Raw genomic sequence first — 26,529 nt, 5'->3', positions numbered from 1 at the left:
CAGGGAGACGATGAGTTCCGAATAGCACTATATATTTGGCAGAGAAGGATAGACAGGCTCGAAGAGCAAAGAAATTACTTTTTAAAAGCCAAGCTACGGCCCTTGTGTGTGTCAAGTGCGCAATGAGTCAATGAGTCAATGACTAACAATAACAATAGGCTCTAAGTGAAAAGTTCGGTCACAAGCAGACATGTTTCTATTAACATTTTGATCACCTAGATTTTACTAGATGCTGTCATCGGTATCAAGTATCAACCAATGATTTAGAACAACATTTTCAACGTTTGATAAAAACTTTTTCGTAATGAAAATCCTTTTCTTATTTCTAACTATCAAATTTGAGAGTGATGTAGGCTACAATTCAATGTCGGACGTTTCCTCAGGATGAAGTCCTAAAGCCCCAAAACTCCTGCAGGACGGCAGGGGATGGGACAGGGCTCGAACCCGGGACCATTGTGATGGCAAACCACACAGCCCGACAGACATTTTTATTTTCTTGCTTCTGAGTTCTTCTTGGTCTTAATGAATTTCATCATCTGATTAAAGTTTATTGTTAACAACCGAAACAGAAGTTTCGCTTAGCTATTGAACATGAACACCATGAAATATACCTCGATGATCTAAATCAGTAACAGTAGCTCATTAAGACTCCAGAATCCGATGGAACTATTCTATATTCTATAATTTTCTACTTTAAAAAAAAAATCCAGCAAAGGTTTAAAAAAAGAAACAACTCTCGTGGCGTTGATCTTACGAGCACAGCGTGCCCCTAGATTAAAGAATATTGATGTCTGATGCAGTCTGGTCAGCATAATAATGTTTGCAGAGCATGAATTAAACATGCTATTGGGTTCACTCTGATTGGCCGAGATGCATAATGTATAAGGGTGTCGAGGCGTGTAAGGGTAAATTTATTTAGCAGACGTTCTAATGAGGCTGGCCAGCCTCCTCACTCTTAGTGTTGATCTCATCTTTGGCTTCCTGTCTGTCTGTTGATGGAGAGATAGTCGACATATAATGACAGGTCTAGAGTTAGAATTAGAATTGTAAATTCACCAAGGAGTTTGATGTCGGGGACAGATGATAAACAAGCTCTAATTTATAGGCTTACTGTGGGTCCATTCTAAAGCTGAAAGAGTTATTTTCAAATTTAGGCCTATGTGATAAAACTTTTGGGTCAGTGGAGTAGCAACCATGAGGCTCATTTGGCCCAGGCCCATTGAAAGATAGTAGTTTATTACTTTAAAGAAGACGTAAAATCCTCGAGTGGGCCTTAGGCCGATTTTACCGATTGCTCCAAATTATGCTCTGCGCCTGGTAGGGGCCCCGCAATTCACATCTAGCATATCACTATCAGTCATGGCTCTTGTCACAGGCTTTTAAAGATGTAGGACAACTATACATAAAACACTGAGCCATAATCTCCAAATTCAAAAACAAAATCTAATAAATAATTTTAATCTTATAGTAAGGCCGGCCATTTCTTCAGTTGTCAGTAATATTAACTAAATTAACGTAGGCCTATAGGCCCCTACTTGATAAAATGTGCATTTCTTGATGTGAAAAACATCTAATTTAACCTAATTTATTTTCTTTAAACTTTTAAAAAATTACTCTGTACTTTGCAAATGCATTCATTGCCTTGTCTGGCAGAACTGAGAATTGAGTTGTTTTCATCTAGAATCTAGATGGTACCCTAATAGACGCCATTTATTTATTTATTTTTTTTTTTTGGAAAAAGGGGAAGGGGTGAAATTTATCATCGATCTATTAAAATTGGCTCTAGACCATCTGCAAATTTAAAGGTAAATTTCTGATTAACTATCAATCTCGGAATCTGTAATGAAGTGCTACAAAATGCTATCTACTACTAAGGGGATATTTCGTCTGTACCATATAGGCCTACTCTCTCCCTGTCTAAAAGTTCTATTATAAATCTGAAATCATCCTTTGATTTCAAATCATTCAAAGGCTTGTGTTGTCATTTCAGGAGAGTTTTTTAATAGTTACAAAAAAAAAGTGTGTCGATTTAAATAGTAGCCTATATCTCGCCTAGGCTTAAAGCAAAATTTTTTTATTTACTGTGGCCCTCCTAAAAGTGTGAAATAAAGGTGCTTAACAAACCTTTTTTTTATTCATGAATAAGGAACCCTATTCGCCTCCCTTGTTTCTCTCTACATAAAATAGAACAAGAAACTCCATGGGCTTTTTAAATTTGAATTGCTATGCTTATTTACCATCTACTAAAACAGAACGTTCAATGTTAAAAGTGTAATAAAAAGAAAACACTGGTAGAACTAATTCTATTTTCTATGGCATTTTATGATACATTTACTTATAGGAACAGCGTGCGTTAAAATCTGGGTTGTTTCCAAGAACCAATCCTAGGTTTTCTAAATAGAAAAATAACAATGCTGGGCTACTCTAGTTCAATTCGACCTAGAATCTAGTGCAGATCTAGAGTAGATCAAATTAATCTACAAATCTAGATCTATTAGTAAGTAGCCTTCTGCCACTTCTGGGTAGAACATAGATCTAGATTCTAGAAGTCAGAGTCTACATCTATAAGTATAAACCTATAATAGATCTAATTCTAGATCGGCGTTTCTCAAGCTATGGGAGACGCGTCCCCCGATGGCATATATTATTATATTTATATATATAGTAGATTCTTATATTAGGCACACCGTATTCGGGAACTAGGTCAAATTTTTATTTTATTTTTTTATTTGGTGACGGTTTAACTTACAAAAAAACTGAAAGCAGATTCTTATTCTGCAACTAAAGGACTATAAAAATAGCTGTGTTTTTTTGAATTACCACTCATAGTCAAGGTTTAATTTTAAAATAAATCAGGTCACTTCATGCTCCTATAATAAACGCAGTTTTTGTGCTTTCTCCTTCAGCACACATCGAGCACCGTTAAGAAACACCACTATGTTATTGCTAATAAATTATATCTGTGTTAATTAAAAATTATTTAGATTGTATTAAAAGAAGTAGATTCACTTCTGCAATATGTATTTATAGTATATTGTCTCTCTATATATGCCTACCTATATAATCTATGTGTAGAAACAGACAAATAAGTCTCTATAAATCATAGATCTATAAGTTAATTATTATAATTTAACAGACATGATATTTTCAACTAGGCTACATGTATTCTCTGTCTCTTTCTTTTAATTCACATCCAAGGACCCTCTTCTTTTCATAATTTGGATGTTCGTTTTGTTACATCCCCTCCCTCCCATAGATGCTTATAATTCTTTTCATGACTCTCTCCCCCTTCCCTCCACTGCCTGTATGATAGGTTGTGACACTACACGCTTAGTGTATACCTCTCCTCACCACCAGCGCTCGCCTGGCGTGATCACCTGCAGTGGGCATGGTCTCTGGCTTCAAATTAGCAGCCCACACTTTTTCTTTCATTCATAAATTATATATTCTAGATATCTCGATCTAGGTCACATTAATTTATTGAAAAAAATCATAGATTTATTAATCCCAATAATATTTCTTATTACGATTTTGCCTTGTGCACTATAGGAGAATGTGTTTAATTCATTATTATTCATTGAAACACCTCCTTTTTAAATTTTATTTAACAGCTAACAGTATGAATGTGATTGGAATGTCTTTCTAAAGATGTTTGGAAGCTTATTTTGATAGATCCACCAGCCTACGATCAAACAGGCTCATAATATAGCCTTCATCCCTTATATGGGTATGAATTGCCGGGGGAGGTTTAAACAATAGCTTTACATACTTGGTTACCGAGAATCTAAAAAACTGCCATCTGCTTTGGAAAAGCGGAACAAAAATACAGGAACTTATCTAAAATTGGACATGCACTGTCCCGAAACATCGTTTTTAGCTCCAAACATAAAAACAAATTAATTATAAACAAAAAAAGCGACGTGTTTCTTAAAGGAGATTTTGATGAGCTGTGCCTAATATAAGAAGCTACTATAGTAGGTTCTTATATTTTGGACACTCCGTCGAATTCTCCTTCAATGAACGGGTCGCTTTTTTTGTTTGTAATTCATTTGTTTTTATGTTTGGAGCAAAAATCAACGTTTCGGGACTGCGCATGTCCAATTTTAGATAAGTTCCGGTAATTTTGTTCCGTTTTTCCAAAGCAGATGGCAGTTTTTTAGATTCTCAGTAACCATGTATGTAAAGCTGTTGTTTTTGCCCCAGGCAATTCATACCCATATAAGGGACGAAGGCTATATTATGAGCCTGTTTGATCGTAGGCTGATGGGCATATCTAAATAAGCTTCCAAACATCTTTTGAAAGACATTCCAATCAAATTTATACCGTTAGCTGTTAAATAAAATTTAATAAGGGGGTGTACAACGAATAATAATGAATTCAGCTCATTCTCCTTCATTGGTCACAGCAAAATCGTAATAAGAAATATTATTGGGATGAATAAATCTATGATTTTTTCAATGAATAAGCATGACCTAGATCGAGATATCTATAATATATAATTTATGAATGAAAGAAAAAGTGCGGGCTGCTAATTTGAAGCCAGAGACCATGCCCACTGCATGTGATCACTCCAGATGAGCTGGCAGTTAGGAGAGGTAAACACTTAAGCGTTTAGTGTCACAAACTATCAAACAGGCAGTGGAGGGAAGTGGGATAGAGTCATGAAAAGAATTATAAGCATCTATGGGAGGGAGGGGTTGTTAATGTGTCACAAAACGAACATCCAAATTATGAAAACAAGAAGAGGGTCCTTGGATGGGAATTAAAAGAAAGACAGACAAAATACATGTAGGCAATGTGGCCTAGTCGCCCTAGTTGAAAATATCATGTTTATTAAATTGTAATAATTAATTTATAGATATATAATTTATATAGATTTATTTCTGTCTGTTTCTACACATAGATTACATAGGTATATAAATAATAAACTATAAACGATATATATAGGAGCATGAAGTGACCCACTTTATTTTAAAATAAAATCTTGACTATGAGTGGTAATTCAAAGGAATACAGCTATTTTTATAGTCCTTTAGTTGCAGAATAAGAATCTGCTTTCAGTTTTTTTGTAAGTTAAACCTTCACCAAATAAAAAAATAAAATAAAAATTTGACCTAGTTCCCGTAAGTCGGTGTTCAGGTATAAGAATCTACTATATTGTATATAATATAATATTAATAATACTGAATCTTTTCTGATATATGAATATCATTTGAATATGACTGGGGGGACTAAAAAACGGGCGAATTTATTCTTCACTGACTTCAGGAAAAAAAATTGATATCTATATCTAGTTACTAGTAATCTAGATCTAGGTCTCTTTCCATTTTTCATTGTAGAGTCTAATTATAGTAATAGAGATTCTATCTAAACATGCCTATTGATGTAGACACTATACTCTAGGTCAGGAGTTCTCAACCTGTGGGTCGTGACCCCCATGGGGGTCGATTGACGATTTTGCCAGGGGTCGCCTAAAATATGGATTGTTATTGTCTATTCTTCTATTGCTGTATGTGTGTGTGTGTGTGTGGGGGGGTCATGGCAGAGTGGGGGATTGTAAAAAGGGATCACCGAGCTAAAAAGGTTGAGAACCGCTGCTCTAGATCATCTAGAATCTATACTATATTCTTAAGTAATTCCAAAGAGAAAAAACATTATATATATAGATCTAGAATATAATTGCCAATGTGTTTCAAAAATTGAAATATTAAAATGGTTTAAGTAAGAGACATTCTAAGATCTTGCTTCTTCTAAGTAATCTAGGACTTTTTAAAATAAATAGTTCTACTAGACTGTTTTCAGAAAAGTATGTGTCTTGATCCATATCAACTCAAATCTTTTTGAAGAATATATTTTAAAAAATGTCTTCCCTACTTGTGAAGGTCAAAGTTCTCCTGACTGTTGTAAATTGTTATGTTGACAACATAATATGTGTATCTAATAAAAAAAAAAGTCAGTGACAAGAAGTTTTCTTTAACATTAAGATGGCAATCACACCCATTATTATTACAGTCGTATGTTCCCCATAGGTTAAGTCATTGGTTAATATGCATGACTAAATGCATGACGCGTAGGACGTAATCATCTTCTTTTTTGAAGTAACGTCTGTATTATATAAGATAAGATAAGATAAGATAGGTACTTTGAATGGTCAATGGCAAGTGCTGCCTCCTTTATTAGACCAAAGTTTTAATTTATTTTATTTTTTTGTCTTGCTCTCTTCTGAGAAGAATGCAATATGTATCTGAGAAAAATACATTGTACAGGCCTGTAGAATTAATTTCTTTAGCTCAGAACTTTGGAAAATGCTTTGCGCTTAGGGGCTCAGCCCTGGACCACCCTGATAAGCTTCTGGCCACTTGTTGATCAGGAAACATAAAAAGGATTAAGATGCCTGTGTGTAGTAAGTCCCTGAATGAACTCTTTATGTTGTGTCTGTTCTATTTATGTGTATGTTTTTGTTGTGTTGTATATGAGAAGAGTCCTTATAATCACAAATTTCCATAAGGATCAATAAAGCAGTCTTAGTCTGCTGACTCTCCATACTATGTCTAGAAAGAAATTTTTCTAGTATATAAAACACATAAAACTTATCTACCAAATTATGCTTCCCCCCCCACCCCCCCACCCCCACCCCCACCAAAAAAAAAAAGACTAATTGGACCAGCTTTAATGAAAATTCATTACTTAAATTTGGTTTCCAAATCTATAATAAATATATATATTATGCAAAAAAAATAATTAAAAATTCAGAAAACTGTTATAATTATTATGTCTATAAGTTTCTTTTCCTTACAGCACCCTCCACCTCCCCTGCCACAGCTGATTAAGAGGGGATACAAAAGTATTTTTGTTTTTTTGGCGGGGGGGGGGGCTCTATTAAAAGTTTGATAAACACTGATCTACAAAGAACTATTATTAATGTTACTTTAATTTTGTAAGGACTTCTTAATGCAGCTTAAAGAATATAGTCCGAGCTTGATTTTCAATCTAGATTCATTTGGTGTTGAAGATACTTCCAGAACATCAGAAGCTTATTGAAGGGGATTAGCACAAGAGCATCAAACAATTCTAATACAACCACTTCATTTGAAATTTTAACTTAATTCTCCTATTTATCACAACCAAGGAAACTGAATAATAATAAGCTTTATTATCCATGAAGAAATTTGTTTTACAATTGTGTATTACACATAACAATAAGAGCAAACAATTTATAGGATAACACAAAATATAAATTCATTGCACAGTTCCTCTTAAACTTTACATATGATATGTACAACAGTTTTGTTCAATAATTTAATTGCCAATGGAACAAAAGAGTTCTTATGCCAGTTTGATACATTATTAAATATATTTACACATTTATAAGGCTGAGTTATGTTTGTTTGAACACTGATATTCCTGTTAAAATGAACATTGCAGTTTTTAGGCTTATAGTAATTATGTAACTATCTGACTTTAAGCATGTCCTTTCATTCATTTTATTAATTTTTGGGTCATAAAACGTATGTTTCTTTGTGTAATTCTTGATATTACTTTACAATTTCAAGTGGCTCATGTGGCAAGGATTTGTTTGAGCCTCAGATCAAAAGTCTGTCTAGCAGCAGCTTATAACTTTAAAACTATTTTCAATAAACCATCTAAAACCAACAGCTGCTTGTACAGAATCGCCAGTGTGAAGGGAATGAGCTCAAATGCTAACATGCCATGTCAAGACAAAGGAATTGAATCGCTATCAAAAAACACTCCCATCATATGGATTGATTTAGAGGTAATAATGTTGAAATATGGTAACCGACTTTTCATTGAAACTATTAAACAGTTAATACATACTATTTATTTCTAAAACAATTTGTTTAAAAAAAGGTGTACTCTCAGTTGCTTAGTTTTGTGGAGACTTAACTAAATCCATGAAACCAAAATGTAAACTCAGCCAGGATAATGGTAAAGTACCCCTTTCAGACCTTGAGATCTATAGGGCAGATGATGTAAAGCTCATCTGTTTCTATGGCTGATGGTTAACGAGGTTGTCATGGGGCACAACAACCAACTGTCTTTACTTTCCCCAACTAATGTTGAGTGGACTTGAGTGAACTCATGGATGTCCTAGAAATCCTGAAGTTTAAAAGTCCATTCTTCACCAAGATTTGAACCAGAGACCTCTCGGTTAGGAAACTCAAGGCTTTAACACACACACACATACACCCACACCCGTTAGTGGTACATGACAGCTGTAATCAATATATAGATAGATAAAACAGAGTTCCTATTGCTAATAAGTAAATATTAATAAACCTAATCATTTAAGGAAAGCATTAAACATATACATTATTTGTAATCATTGGCCTCAATGTTCCTTCAAGACTGTTTCTCCTGCAGCTCATTCCAAGTAACAGTAACAATTGGGTTGATAAGACTAGCTTCTTTTTCAAACTGAATCCTAAAGTAGAAAACATTCTTGTAACACAGCTGGTTAACAGGACACATGGAAATGTTTCTGTAGCTAAAAGGCCTTCTAGAGAGTCAGGGGGTAAGCAAAATGTCTTAGCACTTCTATTATTGGCAACAAATGTAGAGCATATAAAGGCTACTGGATTTTTAACACCCTCTTAGCCCAACTATTGCTGGATTTGAATCTGAAACTTTCAGCTTAACAAATTTGCGCCCTGACACTGTCCCTTAAATCCAAAATGATCCATTGAATGCGAATTCTCTGGTAACTTAAGTCTTGTTTTCATTGGTAATATTATTGATGATTTTTACAAAGCTTATATCAACTCACACTGTATCTATTGCAAAAAGTTTGTACACATTATTTTTCCCACACCCAATCTCAGATTAAGCTGAAATTTTCACAATTATTTCTTTTACCTGACAACGCAATAATCAATTTTAAAAAATTAACCAATTAGTTAATTAACTATTGGTAATTAATTATTTCGTATGGTATATGGAACAAGGAAAAGAAATTGTACTTGACAGATGTGGTGGTATAAGCTGAATTAGTTCCCTTGATGACACTTGAGCCTTGAGTGAACATTTTTTTTATGCCTTTAAAAAAACGATCATCTAAATATTCACCAAGATACCCCTTTCTTTCCTCCCCCTTTCATAACTGATCCAGACAATGGATAGGATCATAGCCAGGGCTGCCGCCAGGGTTGTGGCCGCATGTGTGCGAAATACAAAATGCCGCCCCTTATTTTTTTCTAGAACAAAAAGTTTCTTATTTTGGAGTTTCTTATTTTTTGTATGTAGATGCAGGATGTAAAGGTGCAAGTGTTAACAGTTGAACACTTATTACTAATCATTTAAATAATCAAAAGTAAATATTTCACATGAAAAATAAAATCAATACATTTTTACTAGAAGTTCTTGTTTAAATAAAATAATAAACATATAATGTAATACATTATTTAACACTTTTAATTTAAATAGAAGAATTTAAAATGTCGTTGCTGCTTTTTTTATGTTTTCAAGGGCAATAATAATTAGAACTATGCAATGTATTCAATTAAATTATCAAAATTAAATTAAAATATTTCTTTTAAAATAAACTAATATTTACACACAAAAAAAGATAACTTTGAAGTAAGGATTTGGCCGCCCCTTGCCTTCGGCCGCCTGCGTGCGGTGCACACATCGCACAATAGGTAGCGGCGGCCCTGATCATATTACATTGATAAAGCTAAAAGCTAAACAAAAACAATTGGTAAAAATATTTCTAATCGCACATACAATTAAATGACCAATTGAAAGCAGGGATGCAATTACTTTCATTGTAAGCTTTGTTTTTTTTTTACATATTTTTTATATTTTTCTGTTATTTAATATTTTGTATTATTCCTTTTTAGTACAGTACACTGTTATTGAATACTGACTAATAAATCTACATACCACTTCTCTTATAGACTATTTTGAACAAAATATCTTTTTGTATGTTTCAAATTATTTTTTTCTTTTGAATGTAGCCAGTAAAAAACAATATTTTTATTTTTCAAAATATGTATAATATCTACATAATATTTTCAAACTTGTATTTTGTTGGGTTTTTTTGTAAAAAAAAATAATTAATTCATATAATTACAGATGACTGGTTTGGATGTTGACAAAGACAGAATTATAGAAATTGCTTGTTTGGTAACAGATGGTGACCTTCAACTTATTGCTCAGGTTGGTGAATGTAAATTAATTTACTGATTCCTTTGTTTGATATATATATATATAAGCTTAAATTAAAAAGTTGTATCTTACCATTTTGTATTATAGGGTGAGGACCTTGTGATAAACCAGAGTGATGAAATTTTAAACAATATGGGAGAATGGTGCACCAATCAGCATGGACAAGTATGTCTTTACATGTTTTTATCTCTAGGTTGCACAATATTATATCAACATTGCTTATCTTTCAAACCTGTTACTAGGTTACATCTAGTTTGTATGAACAAAAAAAAAAAAATTACGAGCAATGTTATACAGATAATGCGAAATGATTCTTTTTTTTTTCTATTATTTTTTGTTTAGTAATACCCTACCATATATATTTTAATGTTACCAAATTTCATATAAATTTTCTTGATTACTTTATGTTCAATTTCTGATGCCAGAAAAAGATAATCGAAGATGCTAGTTTAGTTTTAAAAATCTGGCAAATATTTTGTTTTTCTATGTACACAATGTGTTTGGCACCTTTTCATGTTCACTTTCATCTACATATATCCCTTAGTTTGGGGGATGTTTTTCTCCATTCATCTGTCTTTTGCCTTGACTAGTGTCTTTCAATGATATGCATTAATCAAATAAGTTTTATTTGTTGTTTGTCTCTTTCATTGATATGCCTATCCATACTTTGATCTTTTCTTCGAATCGTTGTCTCTGCCTATCTTTCTTTTTTCTGGTAGTTTCCTGCTGGAAGCCCTGAGGATCCGTAATATGGCCATACTGTTTAAATTTGCGTTTTTTTACTGTGGTGAGCAGGTCATCATGGGGCCAATTGGCCATTGTAATTCTGTTTCAAATTTCCTCATTAGTGATGCAGCCTTTAGGTGATGCCTAGAATCTTTCTATTACATTTCAACTCCATGTCTATGATGTTACTTACTTATTAAACAAATGTACATAAGAAATCTTTTCATTCAGTTTTGCCTATTTGGTATGCACTAGCAATGGATGAATACATTCTATTTCTGTATCATTTTAACACCAAAACGACTAAATATTTTTTTTTAGTCAGGATTAACAGAGGCAGTAAGAAAAAGTCAAATCAGTACTGCTGAAGCTGAGCGTCGCATTCTTGATTTCTTAAGAAAACACACAGAAGAAAGAACATGTCCTTTGGCTGGGAACTCAGTATACATGGACAAACTATTTCTAGAGAAATATATGCCTTCTTTAACTCAACACTTACACTATAGAATTATAGATGTCAGCACTGTGAAAGAAATATGTAGGTAAGTGAACAGAAGTAGTTTTAATTTTTCTTAATATAATTTTCACATGAATGTCTTAAATTATTGTGCTTTAAATTTAATTGTATAAAACAACAACAATTAAAAGAATATCTGAATGGCACAGTAGGCTAGGTTATCAAACAAAACCCAGTTGAATAGTGTCCAGTATTTTACAAACACAAGGTTATCTTACAAATCATTCTAAGAATGCAATTTTTTGTTGCAGACGCTGGTATCCACAGAATTATGAATCTGCTCCTACCAAAAAATCATCCCACAGGTTAGACTAATATTTAATTTATATTTTTTAAGTAATTGTTATATTCTAAGATTTTATTCAAAGCTTAAGCTTGTAAGAAGTATAGCAGAACTTAATTTATTGTACAAAAAATATAAATGACCTCTTAAAATTAATTAATTTACTACAACTTTAAATGTTGATAAAAAGTGAGCATAACTAAAGAGGTGGGGCGTAGGAGTTGAAAAGAGATTACATTACTGCCAATAATTAAATGAATGTGTTAAATGAACATCACATCAAGATGACACATCAGAATAATATTCTTTCACGAGTACTTAAAACAGTAGTATTTCATATACTTTAAGGCTGTTTCATGTAATCTACAACAATAGTATTTTATATATTTTGAGGCAGTTTCATGTAATTTAAAACAGTTGATTGATTTACAGTGAGCCTTATCAGGTTCTTTCATCTAAAGAAAGTTGCAGTCGCATTAAAAACATTGATCTAATAAGCTCTAATTGTTTGTCAAATCATTGGCTACTGAGCAGTTTATTAGTGACCCTGGCATTTTATTTAAATTTACAAATTTTATTTTATTTAAAAGTTAGCTGGGATTTTAATATTTGACGTATATTTCTTCTGACTTCAGCATTGTTGATGTCTTTCTGATTGTGTCATGTCATTAGTAAGGGTTAGAGAATCACTGTATAACTTTCAGTTACAAATAAAAACAACTGCTATGTAAGACAAATTATAAAGGATTGGTGTGTAGCTTGTGATTTCAAAAAAAAACAAGACATTTTTGCTTGTTGATTGTTTTTACCTCTAAAATTTTTAAAAAAATTTTTCAGGGCGATGGATGACATTCTTGAAAGTGTTGAAGAATTAAAATATTACAGATCAACAATTTTTAAAAGTTGAATAATAATACATCACTATTTAGTATTGATTGATCATAAGAAACATTGCCTAATCTGTTTTATTTTAGGTGAATAGAAAAAAAAAAGTGAAAAAAAAAATGTTTCCATGATGTTAGTCCTTTATTTCATCAAATCTAATTGTACACACTTGTATACAAAACCATTTGTTTTAGACCTTCGTAACCATAAAATGTTATATCTTTTTTATTGTTATCTGTATATTGTTATATTTTGTTTATTGTTATTGAAAACATTTCACATCTATTTAAAACATTACTAAACATGTTTTATTTTAATTTGTAAATGTTTTTTGTAATTATTAAATCTATTCAAAGATAATATACAAACTTGATAGACTTTTATTTTCCTTCTGGCAGATAGAATTTGCATAATATTTAGGTCACATTTAAGTCAGTCTAGCCAAGTGAACTACTGCACTCGTAATCTTTATAATGATGGACAATCCTAATCATTAATTGTATATGTTTGATAAAGTCCAGTAGGGAATAGATGCCATTATTCTAATTGATAAAGTCCAGTAGGGAATAGATGCCATTATTCTAATTGATAAAGTCCAGTAGGGAATAGATGCCATTATTCTAATTGATAAAGTCCAGTAGGGAATAGATGCCATTATTCTAATTGATAAAGTCCAGTAGGGAATAGATGCCATTATTCTGATTGATAAAGTCCAGTAGGGAATAGATGCCATTATTCTAATTGATAAAGTCCAGTAGGGAATAGATGCCATTATTCTAATTGATAAAGTCCAGTAGGGAATAGGTGCCATTATTCTAATTGATAAAGTCCAGTAGGGAATAGGTGCCATTATTCTGATTGATAAAGTCCAGTAGGGAATAGATGCCATTATTCTAATTGATAAAGTCCAGTAGGGAATAGATGCCATTATTCTGATTGATAAAGTCCAGTAGGGAATAGATGCCATTATTCTGATTGATAAAGTCCAGTAGGGAATAGGTGCCATTATTCTAATTGATAAAGTCCAGTAGGGAATAGGTGCCATTATTCTAATTGATAAAGTCCAGTAGGGAATAGGTGCCATTATTCTGATTGATAAAGTCCAGTAGGGAATAGATGCCATTATTCTAATTGATAAAGTCCAGTAGGGAATAGGTGCCATTATTCTAATTGATAAAGTCCAGTAGGGAATAGGTGCCATTATTCTGATTGATAAAGTCCAGTAGGGAATATGTGCCATTATTCTGATTGATCGCTGGAAAAGCTTGTATCCAGGAAACAACCAGGATATCTTCACCCCTAGTCCTGTGAGGGTTCCCACCTATCCAATCCTAAACCTCGAGAGGGGATCACACCGTGTACATCACGCACTGCGCCTCAGTCCAGAGTCCACTTGCCATAAACCGCGAGAGGGGATCACACCGTGTACATCACGCACTGCGCCTCAGTCCAGGGTCCACTTGCCATAAACCGCGAGAGGGGATCACACCGTGTACATCACGCACTGCGCCTCAGTCCAGGGTCCACTTGCCATAAGCATATGAGGGCATCGCTAACCATGGGGATTTGCCTCACTCCAGCTAACCGGACACTGAGGTTGGCCCCCTTCATGGTGGACTTTCTGGCGTTGCTTTAAGCCTCGATCACGTGTAAAATTGATAGCGACTGAAACTGGTCTTAGCATATGTTGGAACTGTTATGGCTTTGCGCATAATGTTTCTTGGTGAATGTTGCTTTGAAAATGAACAAATTTAAAATTAGCATCAGGCTCTTTTTTTTTTTTTAAAGCAGCTTTTATCTTATCTTATATAATAGAGACGTTACTTCAAAAAAGAAGATTACGTCCTACGCGTCATGCATTTAATCATGCATATTAGCCAATGACCAACACCATTTCTAGCCCCCAATTATGGTTGGTTACTAGTCTAGCTAGCTTTACCAAAGATAAATTGTACTGCAATATCAACTGGGCAGCTTTAACGACACACTCCCTAATAAAATCACATTCATTAAAGGATTTACTGTCTTGCAATTAGGCTACGTGTTACAAAATGTAGCTCGCTTTCACTGCAGACTCACTCTCGTTGTTCAGTTTAACAAATACTTAATACTGTTTGTTGCCTTTTTAAACTTATTTTCAGTTCCAGTAGCTTGTCATCTCTCATTTTCCTGGTGTAGGCGTCATAAGCCTTTTTTTTTTTTTGGTAATGTCGTTTGACGTTGTACTCTTTGGGCACACTAATGCAGCAATAAAGCAGTGTATCTTATTTGATACCGATGTGCAGAAACCATCTATTTAGTCCTTAATTTTTCTTTTAGTAGCAGTTGCTGTTATAGTTACTGATTCTTCATCAGCATTTAAAACCATTCAAAATTAAATTGTCAGTAAACTAATGTAAATTGTCTTGTGACCGCAGGCAGTACTGAATAAACTAAATATATAGGGGGCCTAGTACTCACTAAAATAAAAATCACTTGTGACGTGGTCATAGTTTGGGCTAACGTTTTTAGACAGTGGTTAGCAGGTCATCGTGGAGTCCAATTGCTGAATTAATCATGTTTCTAATCTCTTCATTCGTGATGCGGTCTTTGTAAGTGACACCTAGGATTTAGCTAAATCTTCATAACCATCAGTCATTGAATATTAACAAGCAATAACCATAGCATTAATAAATCTCGGTATCCAGAGGTATCAAGTCGTTAGTCGAACAATACAACTGTATCGCTAACACTCTCGACACGAGCAAGTCTCTTTTTTTCTGAAAATATTGAAACCTGCCTTTTGATTTTGAGTTTCCACACAAACTGTCTTTGTAACCTTGTTTATAATTAAGAATAATAATTAGTAGGCCTTATTATTATTTTATGATCTAACCAGATCGACCAGAGATGTAGATCTAGTAGCCCCATCTAGCTCTCCAAATATAAATCTATAATACTATATTGTATTCTATACCTTGTTAGACACCTTATTTATATAGTTTAGTTATTTAGCGACGCACCATAGAAGACGCATATTGAACGGGACTAGTGACGTTTGGGATATGTTGGGTTAGAGACCGGAAAATCAGTTAGCGATAGAATACTCCAGGGTAACAACGTGTTTAGTGACAGAGACTTCTACTGTGGCCTTTTTATTAGAATAAATCTATGTGAAGTTGTTCATCAGTGTTGACTACATCTCTTCACTAGTTACAACAGATGTTTGTTTGTTTATCTGACTTGTTATTCAACTACACGGAATACACCCGAACAATTACACCCAAACGCTTGCAGAGTAATTGGTTGAAATTCAACAGTCATCCATAGTTGACCTCAAGACAGTCTGAACAAGCAACATCACAACCTATACTATAATAAACTAACCACGCAACGAAGTACAGGCTACATATTATAGATAGATTAGTGTTATGAATATATAGACTTCAGGATGGCTGCCTGGTCGTGCGGTTTTCATGCTGGACTGTCGTTCTGACTTCTCGATGTTCCAGGAATCAAACCCTCCTCGCTCCGATCCCTCGTCATTTAGACCTTCAACTCTGAAGGAACATCCGAGACATGTAAAACATTTTATTTTACAAACAGATGTGAACATGACCGATTTGTCTGTTGTTAGGCGCTTCCGCGCTGTGTGGTATGTAGATAAGTCAAACAGAGGTAACACTCAAATAAAGAAATCAAAGAACACAGGCAAAAGGCCAACACTACAAGTCAGTCGACCCTAGTAGTGAATGTCCAACAAGTGGTTTAATAGTAACGAAGGGAACTGTCGAATGTCGTCAAGCTAAACCTCTACGTCCATAAAACCTGCCTTTCTCTAAAGCCGTCAAAAGTAGTCTGTTTACATTTCGCTCTTCTTCCTCAAATCCTTGTTTTTACTAGTCGCGTCATTGTCTCTAAGTCAAAACTTTCCCTCACTATGAAACAAAAAACGAATTCCTATACGTGCCATAACACTGTGAACACATTGTCGTGGAACCGGTACAGGTAGGCATATGCAAACAACTTGTCTGACCAAAGTGACGAATTTGTGTATGGCCATGACTGTAATGAACCACCTGGTCTTCTTACAAAGGAGAGTTGGTGTGGGAGGGGAGAGGGTCAAGAAAAAAGAAAAGCGTGCTGATCACCTTCATTTTAAAACAGATTGTAGGCCTACCTCCGATTAGAATGGGCCAAGGACAGCAGTGTGTAGCAAAATATTTTTTTAAAGCCTCTATTTCTATCAATACTGAAAGATTTATCTCCGTTTTCTATATACAACAAAATAATTGAATGAAATAACTCATTTGATATTTTTCTATTGATGTGTGTGTTAAGTCATCGACAATATATAATTGTAGGACATTTCAGCTTGAGAATGGGAGGTGGGAGAAATCACGTTTACATTTGCACCTGACAGACAGAGTGAGTTGATAGAAGAGTTGATATAAGAGTTGATACAAGAGTTGATATAGACCTAAGCTTTGTTAAGAAATGCATCAGTAACGAGAATGATAATAACTAGCGATTGGCTGACAACTTGTTTGAACGAAAAACCTTATGAATGGTAGTCCGAGGGGAGGGGCTCATTGAAGGAGAAGAAGAGGGACAAGTACAAGCTGATTGTTGTTTGGGAAATGGAGAGGATGACAACAACGGCCTGGGATGTGACGTCATATATCAACAGTGAGCGTTCAAAATGGACAACAAATTGTCTTAATTTGCTGTTGATTTTACCATCCTAAAAGAGATACAGGACACCAATAGCAAAGACAAAAAGACACAAAAACTCTTTTTTTCCCCCATGGCTATCAAATCATTAAATAAAATTCAACTATCTGATATAAACATTTCACATGTAAATTATGAGTGAGTCTGGTGTGAATGTATCTTTGGGTTTTCTATACTTATAATGTTTTGTTTGGTGTAATGCACAAAGTGTAAGACAAATTTCCTTATGGATAATAAAGATGATTATTAAACTGCCCACAGGTTGTGACGTTGCAAGTCGGTGTTCAGGCTTTCTATAACGAAAGGTCTCGGACTATCAAGAAGTTCGAACGACAGTCCGGCGCACAACCAGGCAGCCATCCATTTACACTTGCACAACCAGGCAGCCATCCATTTACACTTGCACAACCAGGCAGCCATCCATTTACACTTGCACAACCAGGCAGCCATCCATTTACACTTGCACAACCAGGCAGCCATCCATTTACACTTGCACAACCAGGCAGCCATCCATTTACACTTGCACAACCAGGCAGCCATCCATTTACACTTGCACAACCAGGCAGCCATCCATTTACACTTGCACAACCAGGCAGCCATCCATTTACACTTGCACAACCAGGCAGCCATCCATTTACACTTGCACAACCAGGCAGCCATCCATTTACACTTGCACAACCAGGCAGCCATCCATTTACACTTGCACAACCAGGCAGCCATCCATTTACACTTGCACAACCAGGCAGCCATCCATTTACACTTGCACAACCAGGCAGCCATCCATTTACACTTGCAGAAATATACCCTATAGAACACAGACTGGGAGATTTTAAAAACTTTCAAAATTTGGGAAAAATTTGAGAACTGTTATCAGTTATTGGGAGGCGCGGTGGCTGAGGGGTAAAGCGCTTGACTTCCGAACCTGGAGTCCCGGGTTTGAATCCTAGTGAAGACTGGCATTTTTAATTTCGTGATCTTTGGGCGCCTCTGAGTCCACCAAACTCTAATGGGTACCCGACATTAGTTGGGGATTAGTAAAGGCGGTTGGTCATTGTGCTGGCCACATGACACCCTCGTTAACCATAGGCCACAGATACAGGTGACCTTTACATCATCTGCCCTATCGACCACATGGTCTGAAGGGAAACTTTACTTTATCAGTTTTTGACAGATACAATTATTTACTGGTCCTAACAAAATGTAAATTACAATTGTCCAACTCCGCGTTACTAGGGGCCTACTTAGTACTATAATTAATACAATAAACGCAAATACAGAAAACGTGAAAATCATATTTTCTTATGAAAACAAATTCTATTAAAGACAAAAGAGATTGAGTAAACAAAACATTTCTGTTTCTTTACAAACATTTCTGTTTCTTTACAAACATTCTTACTATGTAGGATAGTGAAAGCAATATTACATTAAAGAAAATACATAGACTCTAGCAATCATTTATATATTTACATACAATTGTACACAAATATTGCAAACAACAATATTGTGGCAAAATTAATAAAATGCACAAGCACACTCACAAAATGAGCATAACAGAACGATTCTTAAAAATTTTCATTAAACAAATGAAGTTCAGATGTCGATGTTATTAATGGCAAGCGCAGTGTTTCAACAGCTGATTACAAATTAGTAAAGTAGCATATGCTACATGAAGGAATTACAAAAGTAGATAAGCATTAACAAAAAGCATAGAGGGAAAATAAAACATAGGAGTTTTAACTAAATTTTATAACACCAATAATACAACCATTTCATCACTAATAAATTATTATGATTAATGCTTGGATGGATTTTGCAATCGAAATAAAGCCACCTTTGTAAACTATCAAGATTCCTATTCAACAATTTAGGATTCTAGGGGATATAACATCCTACAAGGTGTATACATATGCCCCGGTACTTCCTGGACATGTGTCTATTGTGTACGTTAAAGCACTATAATTATTAGAGACTTTTATTGTTTTACCAGACTTACCAATAGACACTTTCTTGGAGGCACCATGAGGATGAGATACTATGATGACTGGTTTATGTTTTTTTTTGGGATTCCAAAATCTATCAAACGTTCTTTCATAGAGAACAATGAAGTTATTGACCAATTGATTAAGCCGGTTGGCTAATTCTTCATCACAAGTAACACAAATGAGACTACAGTTGTCACTATTTAGTGACTGTATGACTGTCAAACCTTCAACGCTGACCAAAGAGCTGTTTTCAGTGTCGTAAAAAAGCCTACACTTGGAGTTTCTAGCCTCGTCATCAGTTTTCACTACATGTGTCGATGTCAGGACCTCTATCTCCCACCAAGTTTGTCTGGGGTTTCTTGAGTTCTTACAATTGGATGTATTTTTCGTGACACAAAAAATTTTACCAGTTCCGGTTTTGACTCTTCCTAAAACCGAAACACTGATTTTGACTGTTAAATCACCTAAACTTTTGACTGTTTTTAGTAAGTCTTGATTTCGGTACTTGACAGGAAAATGTGATGCCTTCAGTTCTGTAATAGGAATGAAGTTTTTATGACCTGGATTCGTCGTACACGTTTCTTCTGAGCCTTCAAAATCTACTTCAACGTCTGGAATACAAATACTGATAGTTAATTTATTATCTTCTAAATAAAACAAACTTTAAAAGATATAAACAATTTATTCTGGGTTTAACAAGCGTCTTCAATAAGAGTTATACTTGTAGTCTTCTCCTCGGTCATTTACTATTCGGCAAACGGACACCTTTTTTTTATTACCTTTTTTGATAACAGACACACGAAGGACCTATTTAAACCAGCCCATGATAGACACACTAAAGACCTATTTAAACCAGCCCATATTCTTTATCCTTTTTTTAAACTAAGTAGCATAAACATTTTATTTCAGTACTTGTGAAATCTAGTCACGTGTTAGCGCGACGACAATGAGGCGAGTCTGGTAAACGACTTCCAAGATTGTCCAAGAATATCACCTATTGTTCTTATAACAGCTCAGCTGGTCATACATGGAAATATTGCATTCCTCAATCTCCGGACTCGAAGACAAGCTTTATTATTGTTCAATCGCTCAACCATAATCTCCATTTAGTATAATTTCAATTTGCAAACTCTAGAATACATTTATTTTTTAAATCTGGGATACTCTTTTCTACCTTTTACAAAAAAGAAACTAGTATTTTTCCTTTTAATCTTTAATAATTTTTTTAACATAATTAATACATTTATTTACACAAGTTCCTGTACAATACGGCCTTGATCAGACCAAATTTAATATTATTACTTATTTTATAAATAATGAAAAAAAATAATTAAACGAAAGTATAATCATAATTTATATGATACGCAATATACGCTGTAAGATGTTAAGATTTTGACATTGAATTATATTACAATCTCCAACACTAGAAATAAAGATTTTAGCTGGACAGTTTCATTAAGATCAAAGGGAGAACAACTTACAATTAGTGTAGAAACACAGTACTGAGCAATGTGAATCAAAACAAAATTAAAAATACATTTAAAAAAAAAAGACAATACCTCCATTATTAAACTCGAAATATAATAAAATAATTTAAAAAAAAAAAAGTAAAATCATATAGGGTTCAAACCGGGGATTGAACCCATGTCACCCTATGCAGCTTGAAAGTACGATGTTGCTGATTTGGCCAGCGAATAACAAAATCACGACGCTCAAAGTATTATTTTTTAGGGAGAATGTTTTAAATCTTATAACAATTTAATGGCATTCATGTAGCCCTTTCTGCGGCCCTACCGGCCCAATTGAGTATAAGCCCACCGGGCATTTGCCTATATAGCCAGTCCGATGGTTCATTATATGGACATCTAGAAATCATCTAGATCTAACACTAGTCCTAAACTTCTGATCTAGTCTTGATCCAGATGTAATCTATGTAAGATTTACGTAAAAATATCAGCAAAGCTTAATAAACTTCAATAAAATTGAAGGAACTATAAATTTACTCAGTTATCGCACAATATCGGTACACTACGGCTGACTACGCCATGTTTTTTTTTAATTGAATAATTCCAAATATATACCTCTAAATCTAGACACAGAAGACAATGAGTAAAATTTACCGAAACATTAATTTATTATACTCTTGAATCAATAATGCCCTACATTCGGAAACTCCCGAACGCGATAGTCCTTTGAAGAACGCGATAGTTGGATCTAGATAGTTTAGATCTAAGTCTAGGCAAGCCAAATTTACATTTATTTATTTTTTTACTTTGAAAGATTATAACGATCAAACTAGAGTTTTCCCCTTGTGGCCAACGAGCTAGTAATTATTTTCTCAGCAATATACATCAACCAAATTTTTACGAAAATCGTTATAGCCGCTTTTGAGATCAGCGTCTAGGCTGGTTTCTGGCTGGTTTCAGGTTCCATGAAGTTCTGACTTGAATAGAGGTATTGTGAAAAATGATAAAGATTTAGAACATAAAAGATTGAGCTATTTATAAATTCCACATACTTAGACTTTTCTTAAACGCTTCCAGTTCAGAATCGTAACAACCGAGGCATCTTTGGATAAGGATTACAACAGCACTTGCAAACAAGTTGAGCCACTTCTTTAAAACATCTTGCAAAAGAGAAAAAACAAAAAATACATTTTTAATGTCTTGCAGAGCTTACATTACTTAATATGAGAAGGTAGATATGTTAGATTTGTCACTAATGTTAATGATTAGCGGAACCGACAAGAGCCTAAATTCAAATAGGCCTACAATAAGTGTAAATGTTTAATTAAAAAAAAAAACAACAACAACTAACTAGAGTGCAAACAAGTTTCAACAAATATTACAATGTTGCACGTGTACAATATAAAACACAATCTATTTATAAACACGAAAGCTTACCGAGCAGAAAGGACATTTCTTTAGAGTTATAAAGATGACTACAAAACTAATGTTAAATAGTCTCAGTCAGTGCCTGTAACACAATTGGGAAAAAAAAGAACATTAAAGGCGTTTTATTTGCAAAGAATAAAGAAAGTTTAACAGATGTTATATGCAGACATTTCCAAAAATACAAAGAAAATACTTACAATTAAAAAAAGATTACAAAATCAAGAGTCAGACCCCACCGGATCAAACCGATGACAAATAATATTTAAGCTATGTTTTGTTTTGATTGTCTAAATTAATATCTGGCTATCTGCAAATACTGAACAACATGGCACAACTAGGTCAAAAATGTGAAAACTCGGATTTAAATAGCGTAAAAGGAAATAATGTCACCAAAGGCCTTCTCAAAAATGCCAGAAACACTATGGAGGTCTCGCCATTTTTTTTCTATAAATCATATGATCACGTGTGTTTTCACCAAGCTTCTATCAACTCACTCTGTTTGTCTGCCTGGCCAAAAGTTTGTACACGTTATTTCTCCCACATCCAATCTCAGATCAAGCTGAAATTTTGCACAATTATTTCAGTCGTTAGAGTATCAGACTTTAGTTCCGAGTGTCAGTGGTACAAGTCTCTAATAGCGTGCAATTTTTTTTTTCTATATCTTCGTATTTTTTTGTCCACGGCAAGCGTGAGAATTAGTTAGTCAATAAGAAGAATGTTACGATTTTTATAAACATTTTGTTTCATTTCATATTGCGAGAGTGGTAAGTAAATCTTAATTTAGGCCTCTCGCCATTACTCTCGAGTGTTTTTTTTTTGGTTTGTTTTTCTTGACAGCTTGTTCATTACTGAGATTTTTTAACTGGCGATAAAGATGGCTAGAGAATAAACACGCTTCGAGAAGTCTGTCATTGTTCAACTGAAGTCAATGTCATCTTGGTAAAGTCGGCAGCTTATTTAATCTTTGAGACATTTGAGGCACAGTGGTACGACTGAAGGGGCTCCCAGGTGGTGGGTAAATAGAGGACTATAACTTGTTTGACCAAGGACCTTGATGAATGGCTCAATTGTATTCCCGGTACAGGAACATTCCAGTGGAGGGGCAGGGGCTAGAAAAGATTGATGATCGCCTAAAACCACATCGTTGTTGGAAATGCAACAGTAACAAGAATAATAATGTCACAAGGAGATAGCCACTAGCGATTGGCTGACCTTGTAAATGGAGGCCTACAACTTTTTTTGACCAAAAGCCTTGTTGAATGGTATTTCGGGGAGGGGCTCATTCAAGGGGAAGAGGAGGTACAAGTACAAGCAAATTGTTGTTAGGGAAGGGAGAGGACCAACGGCCTTGGTGTGACGTCATTTATAAACACAAACAATGTCAACAGCGAAGTGTTTGAAGAAAAAACTGACATCTATTCTTATTCAGAAAAAAATAATTCATAAATGATTAAGACCTCAAAACTAGTTGATTTCAATGTATAAAAAATGTGTTTTAGATGGATTAGCTATTTTAATAGCTCCATTCATACTACTTTTAAACATCAAGCATTCGCTTTACTTATTACTATTTTGTTTAATTGTTTCTAATACACTATATCAGTGACTATATCAATGGTACAAAAATGAAGACCCGAGGGAAATATAGGCCTATGGCTAGTTACTATATATAAATAATGAATACAAGGCACATTCGAATTTTTTGTCAAATAGAAATGGGAGTCAGTAAATCTAATAATATCGTCTTTTCCCTACCTCTAACCATTCTGGATCTAGAAATGATCAAGTAGAAGTGGATTAGTGTATGTTATATTATCTAGTGATATATATATAGGCCTATATGCCTCTCGCCTATATCACTTCTTTGCTTCTAGAACTACATACAATTAAACTGAAAATATTATTGAACCAATAAGATTAACGCTTTCAAGTTAGTTATAACTTTTTTTTTTTAAATCGCGTTGTCGTCACCTATATTTACCAAGGCAACGCGTTATGAGATCATGTACTTGTAGCGCTAGATAAAAATAAATGTTGACTTTTGACTAATAATATTAATATTGAATAAATAAACTCTATTTTAACTCTATCTTTAATTTTAGATCACTGAGAATTCAATATTTAATATTTTACTTTCTTGTTTATTTGACATTACTATCATGATAATATACACATTTTAAAAATATTACCTACTTTCAATTCATTTATAAATCTAGAGAATTGTAGGCCTATACATATTGTATTGGTCTAATAAACTATATTTACTAGTATTTAGTAAGCAATTATATATACACACTATAAAGTATCAGAGATCATGATCAAACAATAATGTACACCTAGCTCTACATCTAGTTTATAAAAGTATATATTGTCAAATGTTTTGATACAAAAAAGTTGCCCAACTCTTTATTGGATTTATATAGCTACATTCATTATATTTTTTCATTCACGCGTTGCTTTTCTTATAACATTATTGTTTCTAATAAACAAGATCGGTGACTATTTAATGATACGCAAATTAATATATATATAGGCCTATATCTAGATCTAAACAAAAAAAAAAAAAAAAAAAAAACAACTTGTGAATGAGTTATCTTATTAAAAACATTACAGACGTCCCTTCAAAAGATAAAATAATTTTATTAAATCCTGCGCGTAATATTGCTATCATATGTTAAATAAATCAAACTTGTTAGAAACTTTAACTCTGCCAAGTCATTGGTTTGCTCACTGGCTGATTCAAGCAACCTATTCCATGCTCTAATGGCACTAGGGAAGAAGAAGGAACATTTGTCCTCACATGAAATTATAAATGTGCCTTATCTTTGTCTCTATCTGATTTATTTTTTAAAGACAATTCATTCATTAAGAAATGTATGATTTTTTTAAAGCGATGTTTTTACTCTTAATAACAATCTAGTGATAAGTTTTTAAAAAAGGAACAAATTTTACGCCATCCATATTCTCCCCCCCCCCCCCCCCAACCCGGCCCAAAAAAAAAAAAAAAAGAAAACAACTGGTTAAGTGAATTTATAAATTTACTAGTAGTATTAAAAATTTAATGTAGGCCTATAAATCCAGATTTACAATTGTTACATTTATATGTGTATTTATGTGTATGTATGTTGTGTGTGTGTGTGTGTGTTTGTTTACTTGTTGTCTCCCTTGTCCTACTGTTCAGTCTGTTCACGTGCTCGCATGTTTTTCTCAAGTCTGTTGTTAGTGTGTATTCAAGTCTCCTGTTAGTTTTTTCACTTTCTTGTCATGTCAATAAAATGAAGTTGTAACTTAAACAGCAGTCTTATGATTACATCATAATTGATAATAGAACAACAAGATGGTGTGCAAAATGTTCCTGGACGTCTAAGTTATTATTTACCTATATGATGAATCAACTCAGGGAATACCTGCTGACGCAAGTGAGAGGCAAGTGTGTTCAAGATATAGAATATAAATTGTACATGGATCTATATACTTCAAGACAATGTTAAATTATTATTTTTTTTAATTACACTTTGAAAAATTACAACAATCAAACCCGATTTTTCCCTGCGTTACCAACCGTGTCCATCCACATAGGTTTTTGTTTATTGCCAAAATAATGTGCGAGCGGAATCGTTAAAAAACAAATTTGGCTTACCGTTTTATGTGTCTAAGATCTAGTCTCTATATCTTGAGCCAAGTCAGCAAACACGTGAAGTCCAAACAATTATACAATCCTACTTTATACTGATGGTTGATGCTGAAGTACTATAATACTAATGCGCATGCTCAAAAAGTCTGACCAAGTTTTTGTTTCGTTTTTCTTAATGATCACCGGAAGTGGACCTGAATGTTACGTTGTGTGTGTGTGTAGAAGGAGAACAATGCGATATTTTACACTCCTGAGGAATCTCCTATAGAGGACTTGTTCATTCACCAATCGTAAATAAACAACATTAAGTCACGTGCTTCTCTATCTCTTCTATACAAATTACGATCTAATTTTAATCAACAATGGTTATCACGTGACAGTTTTTTCCCATTGTTTTTTCAATATTATCACGTGACCGTTCAATTTGGTGAATGAGCTAATGTAAAATTAAAGGGGTAGTTTAAAAAAAAAAAGTCCCGCTTCAGACCGTGCAGGGCAGAGAGTGTATCAGTCTGTCACTGGTTAACGAGTAGGCCGTATTGAAAGAAAAAATAATTGGCGCGGATATTTTTATGATAAGCTTCAGTGCCAATGTTTGTAAGTTTTAATCTAATAGTCTATTGCTACTGTTTTAAACACAGAACGTTAAGAAGAGAAAATATGTTGCCGATTTTTACGATATTTTAACTTTGATAGTTAAAGCAGAAAT

General features: G+C 33.9%; 2 protein-coding genes across 4 annotated transcripts; one reads left to right on the top strand and one right to left on the bottom strand.

The window, feature by feature from the left end:
- The first annotated feature begins 2,400 nt into the window (after positions 1–2,400).
- On the top strand, positions 2,401–12,968 carry LOC106074787 (oligoribonuclease, mitochondrial-like). 3 transcript variants are annotated; one of them, XM_013235631.2, is made up of 7 exons: positions 2,401–2,497; positions 7,555–7,775; positions 10,094–10,177; positions 10,274–10,351; positions 11,234–11,454; positions 11,681–11,734; positions 12,550–12,968. In XM_013235631.2, coding segments are annotated over exons 1-7 (729 nt in total). In that variant the 5' UTR covers positions 2,401–2,496; the 3' UTR covers positions 12,620–12,968. The 3 variants fall into 3 exon arrangements, with proteins under 3 accessions (XP_013091085.2, XP_055869484.1, XP_055869472.1); XM_056013509.1 differs by having other exon boundaries at positions 2,403–2,497; positions 7,658–7,775; XM_056013497.1 differs by lacking the exon at positions 2,401–2,497 and adding an exon at positions 6,377–6,404.
- Positions 12,969–18,680: 5,712 nt separating this feature from the next.
- LOC106074833 (uncharacterized) lies at positions 18,681–25,961 on the bottom strand. Its single transcript, XM_056034501.1, has 4 exons — positions 25,827–25,961; positions 22,196–22,268; positions 21,811–21,918; positions 18,681–19,903 (listed from the first exon to the last, which is right to left on the bottom strand). Exons 2-4 carry the CDS (start codon positions 22,209–22,211, stop codon positions 19,200–19,202), a joined length of 828 nt encoding a protein of 275 aa, XP_055890476.1. The 5' UTR covers positions 22,212–22,268; positions 25,827–25,961; the 3' UTR covers positions 18,681–19,199.
- Positions 25,962–26,529: the final 568 nt, after the last annotated feature.

The sequence above is a fragment of the Biomphalaria glabrata genome, chromosome 1, assembly GCF_947242115.1.
Source record: "Biomphalaria glabrata chromosome 1, xgBioGlab47.1, whole genome shotgun sequence".
Classification (NCBI taxonomy): Eukaryota; Metazoa; Mollusca; class Gastropoda; family Planorbidae; genus Biomphalaria; species Biomphalaria glabrata.
The sequence above is the reverse complement of the archived record's forward strand: the minus strand, read 5'-3'. Positions and strand labels throughout refer to the sequence as shown.